We start from the raw sequence: 12893 nt of genomic DNA, 5'->3' as shown, positions 1-12893 counted from the left end.
TAAAATAGCCAATATTTATCAGAGTAAAACAAGACCAAAACTATAAAAATCCAACGTACACAAGTCAAGTTAGGAATTTTGCAAGATTAAACAAAAATGCAGTGCTTAAACGTCAATAGCTCCAACTGGGGATATCTGGTTCAGCTTGACCGGGGCAAATCAAAATTTCTGTCCAAATGTGATGGGGGGCATGCCAAATTCAGAATTCATGCAGACCTGTTGAGAGTAACTTGGCTGCTTCGAAGCTCGGGATGATGCGTTGAGCAAAGGAGGAGATGTATCACTGTCGAAGATGATGCGTCATTTTCGAAGTCAGGCAACATCATAGACGCATCATTGTCAAGAAGAGATGTGTGTCGGGTGCGATGTGGCGATTTCCGCTGGGCTGTAGGCGATGTGTGCAGCACACAAACGATGCATTGGTGCAAAGCCACGCAGGACCAGGGAAGCATTGGAGTCCGGGGACGACACATCGCAGACCTTGGCGATGCAGTGTCAGAGACTTGTGCAGCAGCGGTGATGCACAGGTACTGCATCTGCATAGTAGGGGCTGTGTTGTAAGTCGTGCTCATTGCATCATGCAATTGGCGAGCAGTGTCCATGGCTTCAGTGCAGGCAGCAGCGATATCGCAGAGAAATGCGCCGGTTCCGAGTCACGCATCGGTGTTGTTGTGTTGGTTTCTTTGGTTGCAGCACCACACACTCACTTCCAAGAGCCTAGGACTGGATTTGGCACCACTTGGCTGAGCAGGACTCACAACAGAGATGTTCAAGTGCTGGTAGAAAGATGCACGTGAAGTATTTGACTGCACAAACAGGAGGCAAGGCCAAAAAGCCCTTGCGGTATCTTTAGAGATTCAGGGGTTAAGTCCAGTCTTCTGACTCACAGGCAAGACGCAGCAGGCAGCAGGCCATGACAGCAAAGCAAGCAGCAAAGTGGCGGTCCCTCCTGGCAGCACAACAGCTCTTCTTCTCTGTAAAATGTCCTCAGTTCCAGAAGTGTTCTGAGTATATGGTGTCAGAGGTCCAGAACGTGTACCAATTTTGGCCTTTGAAGTAAGGAGACTTCAAAGAAAGGTCTTTGTAGAGTACAAGGCTCTGCCCTTTCATGCCCTGCCTCCAGACTCACTACAGGGAGTATGCAACCCCTTGTGTAGGGACAGGCCCAGCCCTATTCTGGTGCAAGTGTCAGCTCCCCCCTCTCACTCTAGCTCAGGAAGACTCATCAGCCTGATCATGGGCCATCAGGATGTAAGTGGCACACGTCAGCTCCCTTTTTCTGTGACTGTCTATAGGGAATGCACAAAGCCCAGATGTCATCCAACCCAAATGTGTATTCCAGAGACAGGCAGGAGGCACAGAATAGTTAAAGCAAGAACATACAAACTTTCTAAAAGTGGACCTGCAATTTAAAAACCAACTTCACAAAAAACGATTTTTAAATTGTGAGTCCAGAGACACCAAACTTACTTTCCAATTCTTTTCCCAATTGGAACTTACACTTTAAAATGTTACAAGGCAGCTCCAATGCTAACTTATGGGAGAGATATGCGTTGCAGTAGAGAAAAACGGATTCAATAGTTTTTCACTACAAGGACATGTAAAACGTAAACGTCCTCCGTTTTAAATACATGCACCCTGCACATATGGCTGCCTACGGCCTGCCTTAGGGATGACTTATAAGAAATAAAACGGAACATTTAGGCCTGACAAGAAGTGTGAGAGGCTGGTCGGGTATATGATATCCACATATGTAAGTGGGCAACCTGCACCAGTCCAGACAACCCTTATGGTGATTTAAGAGGTTTTAGACAACCTTAGAAAGCTCTCTAAGTGGTAGCTGTGGAAAGCAGCCTTCAGGCTTAGTCCAGAAGGAGTGTAAAGCATCTTGTCTTACCAGAATGCAATCTTATAGGTATAGATTAAGTGAAAAAGAACCACACAATGTATTTATTTAAATATGTATTTATTATAGAACTCTCATTAACACTTACAGATATCTCTTAACTGGAGATATGCACAATGCACACAATACTTTGCATAGAAATCAAGTAAATAGCACGGAATACATAGTGGACCTAGGGATTGGGGGAACCAAACCATATACTAAAAAAGTGGTATAAGAACCACCCAAGATAAGTAGATAGGGAGCCCACAGTGTGAAAACACGACTGCGTTCTCCGTGCAAATTAACGTGTAAGTTGCGGTTGTAATTTTAAAGATTAAGGGCCCTTCCCAATGGACCCTGAAGAAACCCCGTGAAAGACAGAAGGTTGGAGAGCCACCCCACCCGTGGATACCCTAGTACCCACGTTACCTACACCAGTAAGGCCGGGTGCATAGGTGTGAAGTAGTGTCGGAAACCGCCGTCAAACCCAATGGAGGACTTCAGGAAAATGGCGCTGCTGGAGAAGGAGAAAGTGTCCAGTGGAATCCGAAGGTGGATTCAAGTTGAAGAATACCTACAAGCAGAGGGGACAGAGCCTATGTCACTCAGGAGTGACCTGGAGACCTGGAAGACGAATGCCCACCGATGTCGGGAGTTGCAGGAGAGTTGGTGGTGACCTTGACTCTGCAGCTGTGAGGACCAGGCGATGCTGTCGAAGACCAGGAGCCATGCACAAGCTGTCCCACGTCGGATGTCAAGAGTTGAAGGCTCGTGCCCATCAGGAGCACCATCAAGCCTTGGCAACTGCAAACAATTTAGAAGTCAAAGAAGGTGCAATGTCGGGACCAGCAGGGTCCAGAGGACTCACCACAAGCAGGGGAATCAGGGCAGGCCTCGAGCAATCGGGGAGCCCAAAATAAACAAAAGTGACCCTCAACAGGAGCCACAGGCAGGAGGCACTGCAGTCGCAAAAGGACCGCGAGCAGCTCATCAAAAGACGCAGGCCCTGGTGCAAATGATGCAGTGTGGACGAGGATTCTGGTCACTGGAGATGCTTGAGGTTGGGGCTACTTGGAGCCCGAAGATCTTGGTGGAAGGTAGCCAACAAGCCTTTGCAATGGCAAGTCGACGCAGTGCACGGGGGTTCGGTTCCTGCGGCTCCCAAGTGGGATACAGGCCTTAAATTTGGTGAGCCACCACCTTTGTTGTTGAGCCTTTTGGAGTCCGTAGGAACTCAGGATCAGCAGACCGGTCAGCTTAGTTGCAGTGCCTGCAGATGCACAGAAGTGACTCCTTCACTTCAAGGGAGATTCCTTAAGGTATCTTGGATGACTACAGACCTTGGAAGGTTCCTGTCTGGTGCACAGGCAAAGACGATGCAGCACACTGCAAGGGGGATAAAGTGGAGCCCAAACGAAGTCCAGCAAAGTCCAGAGTGCCCAGACAGTAGAAGTTGAAGCGGTGTCTGAATTGAATAGTGTTCCACAACAAATCTAGGGACCTACACCCAGGTAAACCCATAAGTACCTGCGTGGCGCTGGCAAGCGCACCCACCCCGCCCCATACACTAGATCCTGTCTGGGAGGTGATCACACTCCCTGTGACATGATACCTATTGTTCTGCCTTCCCGTGCTCAAGCTTGGCTTAGCAGCAGGAGGGCAGAATTGTGCCTCTGGTCGGCAGCAGTCATGTTGTGCTGTCCCGGTCTAGAAGACTGGAACCGGGAGCACAGAGAGCTTAACGGAGGACTATTCAAGTGCTTGGAATCATACCTCCACACTGTAGGGATTAGTTGCAGCCAATTTAGAGATGGTCACAGCGTAATTACGTGGTGCCCCCCTATATAGTATATGGCTGCTTCATTTACAACCCGGGAGAATGGACTCCGTAGGCTGTAGGGGTGTCCTGCTCATGCAGGGGCACCCTCACACTTAGAACCAAGAACCCTGCCTTCAGAATTGTAAAGGCCTGCTGCTATAGGGGTGACTTATAGGTTTTAAGTGCATGACCCTACATATAGGAAACATATATCTTTCATAAGTGGGGCTAGCACCAACTTACACAGGCTGCAATGGCAGGCCTTTAGTTGCATTTTGAATGGCCTCCCCTGGGCGGCATAATGCATGCTTCAGACCATGGGGGACCTCTGGGGTACCTATGTCCTGGGTACCTTAGTACCATATACTAAGAACTGATAAGGGTACCCCAGTATCCAATCTGGGATGTACCGAAGTACTGACCACAGCAATTCAAGGGAGAAAGCAGAGGGACTGGGGTCCTAATTAGTAGGATCTCAGGCAGACTAGTCAAAAACAGCTTAGCACCAGGCAAAAAGTGGGGGTAACCATAAAATCAGATCCTACTTTCCTACAAGTAGGTTATATTGTCAGGTCGAAATTACAGTTTAAAACTGCCCACACAAGCTCTGAAGTGGCAGGCCTGAGACATGTCTGAAGGGCTACTCATGTGGGTGGCACAATCAGTGCTGGAGGCCCACTAGTAGCATGTGATTTACAGGCCCTGGGCACCTGTAGTGCACTGTACTAGAGACTTATAAGTAAATCAAATATGCCAATCATGGAAAAACCAAATGCCATTACATTTTAGACACAGAGCACATGCACTTTAGCACTGGTCAGCAGTGGTAAAGTGCACAGTAACCGAAAGCCAGCAAAAACGTTCATCACAAAGTGAAAAACAGGAGGTCAGAAGGCAAAAAGTCAGGGGAAACCATGCCAAAAGATGCCAGGTCTAACACTTAACTAAGGTCAGATTTTGTTTTCTTTATACAGTTTGACCCTAATGTCAGGTTGTATTCAGTTTTGTAACTAAAATGCAATTTTACTGACTTGATTTGACATTTCAAGTTCTTAATTTCTTAACTCCATTATAGGTTGACTTGCTGTTGCATATATATTGCATTCATTTTCTCTGAGGAAGGCCTTGTTGCTTGAACCAATCTACCAAGAATGAGCTGGGATCCTTCCAATACACATTTTCCATCATGGTTCACTCAGATCATATGAAGACAGTGTCCTCTCACCCATATGACCTAGAACTCTGATTTTCCTTCAGGGGTCATAAAACTATGAACTCTGTGAGCAAAGGCAGAAAGAATGCAGGGAATTCACACACTGTTTATCAGCCAATACATTAATTTGTAGTAGCAGTGATAACAATAATTTTACTTATAACTCTTAGGAGAAACGTTGCCCATTGAGTGTAACCTACTGAAAAAACAGACATTTGGGGTAGGCAGATATAGAGTGTTGTTAGTGTTTTTGATGCACATTGTGAAAGGGAAACTCATTCCGTGGGCTGCGTTTACTTAATTCAGGTTGGCTTGGGTAGTATATATCACCACTCCAAAGCTGTAATACTAAGTCTGGAGTGGTAAAATGCTTTTGCCATTTCATAGTTAGTTGTGGGTCTGACTATCTAATCCAATGCTTACAAATTCTACTAGAAAAACAGATATTTGGGATGGACAGATGTCTAGTGCCCCTGGTGTTGTAGATGTGTTCCTTGAAAAAGACAATCTCTCCTCCTAAAGACAAAACTCAGACTTCCTAGTCGATTTTTCCTCACGGCGTGACAGTAGGATTAAAATAATGTCCTGAAATATCTAAAATTTATAATTCTAGATGGGGTATTCAAAATAAGGGGCTAAAGGGGCCATCTTGTATGTATTTGTAACCTCAGACCCGGCTCCCAACTCAACTATATTCCTTCAAAGGGCTCTCTATAAATGCAAGGGGTGGGCACAGTTCACATGCTAAACTTATCAGTAATGTTCCAGTTTTAGAGTATGTGTCAACTGTTGCACAAAAAAAGGACAAGGAATCCTGAGGTGTGTTACCATCTAAAATAGTGAATGAAAATTATAAAATGGGCACAAATTCCCATTATGTTCTAGTGGCCTGACTTTCCCTAAACCTAATAATCTAGGTGCCAGCACAAATTATGTAATATGGCTATTTGTACTAAAAATAATAAAGAAATACATGACTGCAAGGAGGAAAATTATCTTGTGAAAAAGGTGCTCCATCACATACAGTATAAACATTTGATGACGTGCACCAGAAAACTTTCAGTCACAGAAGGAATTAAACTTCTCCTATGTTTCTGTCCTCCTATCCTCTACAGTGATACTGAGAGCAATGTCTCTTTAAGAATAATTACAGCTTCATGGCCATGGCAATTTATTGTACTTGCTTTCATATTACAGCATTGTTAAACTAGTTAAAGGAACACGAGTTCAGCCCCGCTCATTAAAATGTGCCAGTCAACCAAACTACCTATAGAAAACAATTCTACTATCAAATAATAAATGGGCAGTCGAGGAGAAATCTCCCACCGCACACTTTCAACAATTATCATTTCTATCTCGATCAATTATATATATGTAGTGATGTTTTTTCTGTCATTACATTCCAAATGCTAATGTTAAAGTAAAATCTTTTTCCTGAAGGGTAAGACATAACATTTTGAAAGTTGAGTAGAACAGCATCACTCTTTCCTGAAATGAACAGCTGAGCTAAAACTCTAAGTCCACATCTCTTCTCCCAATGCTCCGCTTGGGCCGAAGGGCTTAGTCCTAGCTGCAATTCTCAAATCAGCCCTTAAACAATTGGTCTTCAATAATGATTGTTAACACAGCAGCCCTCAACAGTGGCTTTCATTACAAAATAAGATTTCCACTTACCCAATCTTACATCATTAGCAATCATCAACAATAAGGGTCCCAGAACATCTATTTATTTGAGGTCTTCTGGTTGGGTTGTAAAACCTATTGTTATAAGTTCACCAGATGGCCCTTTTAATCTACTAGGGGCTGGGGTTATATCATGTGGAAACTCTACTTTACATTGTATGGTGGAAAGTAATGCTGATATGTAGTACATTGTTTGCTTTGCATTTTTCCCCCTAAGTGGGATGGGTATGCCAGACGTGGGCCTTTTGCTCACTGTGCCACTGGATTCAAACTAGCCTGGCTGATGAGGGGTAATACCCCAAAACCGGTCCCAGGATACTTGTTCTCGGTTCAGGAACGACCTGGCTTGGCAGTTCGGGCTGGACTGTTCCGATAAGATCAAGGCTTATTTGCATATGGTTCGGTCTAAACTGGGGTGGCATGGTGAGCAAAAGAATGATGGATTTAACCCAGATAACATGATATTTAGTACATTGCAGCATTCATTTCCATTAAACAGGCAGTAAGGGAGCTACACACATTGATCTTTTAGCAAAATGCTTTTATGTAAAATATGTTTGTGCCTAATATTTATTTCTCTATTAACTAGAATATCTCATGTTCACACAAAAAACAGCACTGCCAGCACCCATCCACCTAGGGCTGAAACAGTGCAATTGGAGATTTCAGAGACTGATAGGCAAAAAGATTAATTTACCTGAATAAAACAGCATTTAATTACAAGCCTGCTGTTCAACTGAAACTAGAAAATGTACACACTTACCTCATATATCATCTACTGGCGGTTGCCAGTAGATAGTTATAGTTAGGACCTATTTTCCATAGGAAATCCGCAACATTCTATTCCCAATAAGTCTGGCGCTGATTGACGAATCTTCGCGAAATTTTCCAAACTTTTGGCCAGCTCCGCTCCGCTCCTACCCTGAAAGTTTTGTGGTGATTCGTCAAGCGGGGGCCGAGAAAAAAGGGGGGTCCCAAAACGCGTTTTCCCAATGCAATTTCCCATAGGATCTGTTGTCGCAGCTACAGCCCGAACTGCTGAACGGAATTACACCAAATTTGGCAAAGAGGTAGTCCTCAGTTCAGACTCGTGCCTTTTGCATAAATGGTGTGAATCTGTTCAGTAGTTCCTTGAAAATTAGGGTAAAAAAGTTAGTGATATCTATGGCCGGGGAGGATCCGCGCACCCTACCCGCACCGTAAGCGCACCCTCTCCGAACCGATCGCGCACCCTGACGATCATGCGCTGAATGCTAATTGGCTGTCGAGTGTCTGTCTACATTCGAAACCAGGAACTGTTGGCAGCCATTTTCTGCCTCGGTAGAAGCGAGGCTGAAGAAGAAGGGGAATAAGTGTGTAAAACATATAAAGGGGGCAGAGTGGAAATACTCTGACCCTCTAGATCTGCATAGGGGGTCCCAGAAGGACCCCTTGGGGCCCCCTTTTTTTTTTTTTTAAACGGCGAAATGCGCGCAGGGATGCGCGCATCTTATCGCGTTGGGTGCACGGATTCTCTCGCGTTGGGTGAGCGGTTCCTAACGCGTTGGGTGCGCGGATCCAAAAAACATGGGAAAAGATATATAAAATAAAGTTTTGAACATAATTTCAAAAAAACATAATTAATGAAATTGACACACTGAAATTGAAAAATATAGAAATCCAATGAAAATCATTAAACATGATATCTTTAGAGATAAGTTATAGATAGGAATTAGCATTTAAAAAACCTTTGAAATTCACTGGAAAAACCATAGGTTTTATGCACGTTATAGTTAGGAATTGGCATTTAAAAAACCTTTGAAATTCACTGAAAAAACCAAAGGTTTCAGGGGCGTTATAGTTAGAAATTGGCATTTAAAAAACCTTAAAAATTCACTGAAAAAACCATAGGTTTCAGGGGCATTATAGTTAGCTGCACATTTCCCTCGTACAAAACCTTAGAAATTCCCCCGTTATAGTTAGTTGAGCTAACTATAACTCGCGCCCCCGCAATGCACTGCTGATGACGTCACATATTACATCACTCATGACATGGTCAGTGACATCACTGATGACATCACTGATGACATCTCAAATGACATCACTGATGACATCATTGATGACGTCATCCAGTGAGTGTGTGTTTCTGTAAATTTTAAATATGTTTAATATATATATAGGGAAAAACCTATGGAAGAATGAGTGGGTGTATAAGTGTGTGAATGGATGATTTAGTAGGTGCGTGACTGACTCTATATGTGAGTCATTAAACGTATCTTACTGCAGACTAGTGACTAAACAGTGTGAATGTCTGTATCTGTCTGTCTGTTGGTGTATAAGCGGCTGCATGGTTTTGTGAATAGCTATATGACTGTCTCTATGGGTTATTGATTGGTTGTCTGAGTATCTGTATGAGTGCCTGAGTGTTTGTGTGGGTGGGGTGTGTGTGACTCTGTGCATACATGTGTGAGTGGGTGATTCTATGGGTGCATGGTTTTAAGAGTGCATCTGTGATGGACTGTTGGTTGGGTGAGTATATGTATGGGTGTGTTAGTGATTGAATGTATATCTCAGTGGTACATGTGTGAGTAACTACATATGTGAAAGGCAGTATATATGTGTGTAAGAGTATATAAGTGGGTATATGTGAGAGTGTGTGATTGTGAGAGTGGCTGTATGGATGAGTGTGTGCTTGTATCAGTGATTGTATAAGAGCGTAAGAATGTGGTACTATTTTTATGAGTAAGTGAACTTGTGTGCGTATGACTGCATAGGTGAGTAAATGGGAGTGTGATTAATTATTTGCATGACTGACTAGGTGTGAGAGTACCTCTATGGATGATTGGTGGCGTGTGAGTGTCTATGTAGGTGTATAAATGCATATGATAGTCCTGTACTGAGTGACTGTAAGTATGAGTGACTGTACAGGTGAGTGAGTGGATGTGTGTGTAGATCTAAGAGTCAATGAGTGGGTATGTAGTTATTGGTATTGGAGTATCTATGGTTTTGAGAATGGACGTCTGAAATTTTAATTGAGTATATCAAAGGGTGTGAGAAGATGCACTAATTTATCACATGGATGATGTCATCAGTGATGTCATCAGTGATGTCATTTCAGATGTCATCAGTGATGTCACTGACCATGTCATGAGTGATGTAATATGTGACGTCATCAGCAGTGCATTGAGGGGGCGCGAGTTATAGTTAGCTGAACTAACTATAACGGGGGAATTCCTAAGGTTTTGTACGAGGGAAATGTGCATCTAACTATAACGCCCCTGAAACCTATGGTTTTTCTCAGTGAATTTCTAAGGTTTTTTAAATGCCAATTCCTAACTATAACGCCCCTGAATCCTTTGTTTTTTTCAGTGAATGTATATATATGTATATATATTAGTTCCAGAACATTTGCAGACCTCATATGGTGCTTACCCAAAGTAATACTTAGACTGAGCGATGATTTGGCGTAGTCAAGGCACTCATCGTAGGCCTTCAAATGTAATAGTAATTCCACTAGTTTGTTGCATATTTTAAGTTCTGCTCTCCGATTTCCAGTTTTCACACCAAGAGGTAGAGCTCGGTCCTAAAAATAATCAGACACGCTTGACATATGTATAGGAACTTCAAAACGTTATACAAATAATAAAACAAGTATATAGCATATTGTAAATAATTTGTAGACATGTGAAGGAAAGGTTATGCCAATACCTACCCTATAGAAAGGCACAGCTTTCTCCCGCTCTTTGGTACCATTGGCGTAAATATCTCCTGCACCTTCAAACAGCTCCATTGCCAACTTTGGATCTCCTGTACAAAGTGCAGCCTCCTGAGCTACCTAATATACCAAAATAAGGATGAACAGAATTAAAGTTCACATCAAATTGAGGGAAGAGAATGGCAATCTACTTTAATATGGTTCCACAACACATTGTGAATGATCCACACAAAGGAAAACTATAATAACCAATACAATTAAAAGATTAAAGAATATAATACCTACACCAAGTTAAAAAGAATTATAAATACATTCGATAACTACTAACCAAATTGAAGAACATCCTTAACAGGTAGCTGCAGAAAATCAGGCTTAAACATTTTAACACAACTCAGTATCAACGTGAGCCAGAAGGACCAGAGCCTACGTATATTTGCCCATTTCGCGAGGGCACTCAATTGAACAGAGCTTGGAAATTTTGATGGTGAACAAAGACATTCGAGCTCATTCAAAGTTATACAGATGGCATGTCAGGCTGGTGGGTATAGTGGAGGCCCTTGCTTATGCCTGCCTGACAGAAGACCAAGATGGGAACCTTGTGCCAAAATATTTTCAATCAATGCGACAGAAACATTTTGGTATGTTGTTGCAGTCTACTTATTTTAATTTCACGATCAAAATATCAATGATACTAATGAACTGGAAGCTCTTCCTGGGGTTTGAAGGTCATTTTTGAGGCTGTATCTTCATGACCAGCAGCCTTTTAAAGGTAGCTTGGAACAGGAGAAAATGTGTGTCAAAAGGTCCAAACTAAAACGGGAGAACCACCAGTTCAGCTGGCAGCCATGAGGTGGATAAGCCCAAGGCGAAAGAATTATTCACGACTGTGGCGGAAGCTCAGTGTGGTATAGCTATTGTTCCATGTTTCAGAATGCTCTTATGTCATACACTTGTCACTTGTAGAATGTTTACTATGTCATTGGGAATGTTAAGTCTTTAGGATGATTATTCAGTTGGCCTTTGTGTTAGCCGGGCGTGTTTGCTGTCACCAGTGGGCTCATTACTGGCACTTTAAATAAAAAGGAGTATTTTTGTATTTCCTGACCCTGCCACTTTATTTCACTCAGTATCTCCCTTAAGATTACTATTTGCCTCAAGAACTGTATTTGAAGCGAGGGGACTATGAGTTTGGTGGCACAGAATCTTAGCCGATTTACAGTGGAGGCTCCGTTCTGCTAATCTGTAAAGGATACCATTAGTTACCTTTTATAGTCAACTGTGCATTCCAATCAAACTCTGCAAAAATCAAAAATTACTTTCCTTATGACTAGCATATATTGATTAATTATGATGTTTATCCAGTTAAGTTGAAACCAATTGCAACCTTGATCTTATCTTGATTGTGCACTACTTCTTGTAAGTTATTTAACAACCCACACAATTCACATTTTAATCTTTTCAAACGCTTCATGAATTGATTTACATATTCATATATTTGCAAACAGATGACATTTACATATTATTAGTAGATGGTGGAAATGTTCCTAGTAATTTTGCATTATGTTGACTGCAAAATTTGAATGTTCAGTTGATAACTAATTTGTATAGGCATTCTCTAATCAGCAATGCACACTGGAGGTGATTAACCTCACTTTTGTTTGCTGATTATCACTATTAACATAAGTTCACTTGGATGGGTGGGTTTAAACTTGTGAAAGTGTTTCTTCAGAATGCACTTTTAATTTTAGCTTGTTATGCAGAACGGACCTGAGATTCAATCTGATGATGCCTCACTCAGACATCAGATACTGCTCTGATTACCTAGGGGAAAAAGAAGAACAAAAAGGTATGGGAAGGTGCCTCAATGGCAGATGATGAATCCAAGGTCATCTGTTGTGCTTGACAGCATTTGTCAATTGGTTACTCTTTAATGGGAATTGCAGATGCCAAAAAGATATACACAACATTCGACAGAGCTTACTGGAGCTTATAGCTGAGAGCTTTGCAGAAATTAAAAACGCTCCACCTAAGTTGAGGTGCTGTAGAAAGACCAGGAAATTAATTACTTTAACATATTGCTGGCAACCAATCCCAGTCGTCTTTTCTCAGCAAATCTCTATGTATTTAAATGGCAGTGAATACCATTTCCAGACCTCTTATTGTTCAGGTTTTTTGGATTGTGAGTCTAAGAAAGAAGACAGGAATCTCCAGGCAAATGTTCCAGTCAAAACTGTACAAATGTAGGCACGTGGCTTTTAGGTACATAAAGTGTGCAGTGACTGTTGACTACTCAACATACAGAATAAACAGGCTTCTAGGTGTTTCGGTCTCCAATCACAGGTATACAGGAAGCAAATAGCAGCCAGTACCCTTCCAATACTCAAAAGATTAAAGTAGGGAAATGCCTTTTACAACACGAAGGCCAGTCAAGTAGACGACAAGGGTACACATTATCATTGTTATAGAGTTCTTGAATAGCGCATGGCTACCCTGACAGGACTTCCCAGCGCTTAGAGAACTGATAAATCATCCTAATAGGAGCTAAAACAGCCAAGTCTTTAGTTCCTTGTGAAAAGTGACAAGGGAGGTCAGCATC

At 42.4% G+C, this 12893-nt stretch overlaps 1 protein-coding gene across 3 annotated transcripts in view; it reads right to left on the bottom strand.

The window, feature by feature from the left end:
• The window catches only part of SH3TC1 (SH3 domain and tetratricopeptide repeats 1), a 256428-nt gene that overhangs the window by 37075 nt on the left and 206460 nt on the right, over positions 1-12893 (bottom strand). For all 3 annotated transcript variants that reach the window (XM_085642478.1, XM_085642479.1, XM_085642480.1), the window contains 2 exons: positions 10295-10417; positions 10015-10165 (listed from right to left, as the gene is read on the bottom strand). In XM_085642478.1, the coding sequence (XP_085498604.1) occupies positions 10015-10165; positions 10295-10417 (274 nt within the window). The remainder of the gene's footprint in view (positions 1-10014; positions 10166-10294; positions 10418-12893) is intronic.

Source organism: Triturus cristatus, chromosome 2_2 (genome assembly GCF_964204655.1).
Source record: "Triturus cristatus chromosome 2_2, aTriCri1.1, whole genome shotgun sequence".
In the NCBI taxonomy this organism is placed as follows: Eukaryota; Metazoa; Chordata; class Amphibia; order Caudata; family Salamandridae; genus Triturus; species Triturus cristatus.
This window is presented reverse-complemented; position numbering and strand designations above follow the sequence as displayed.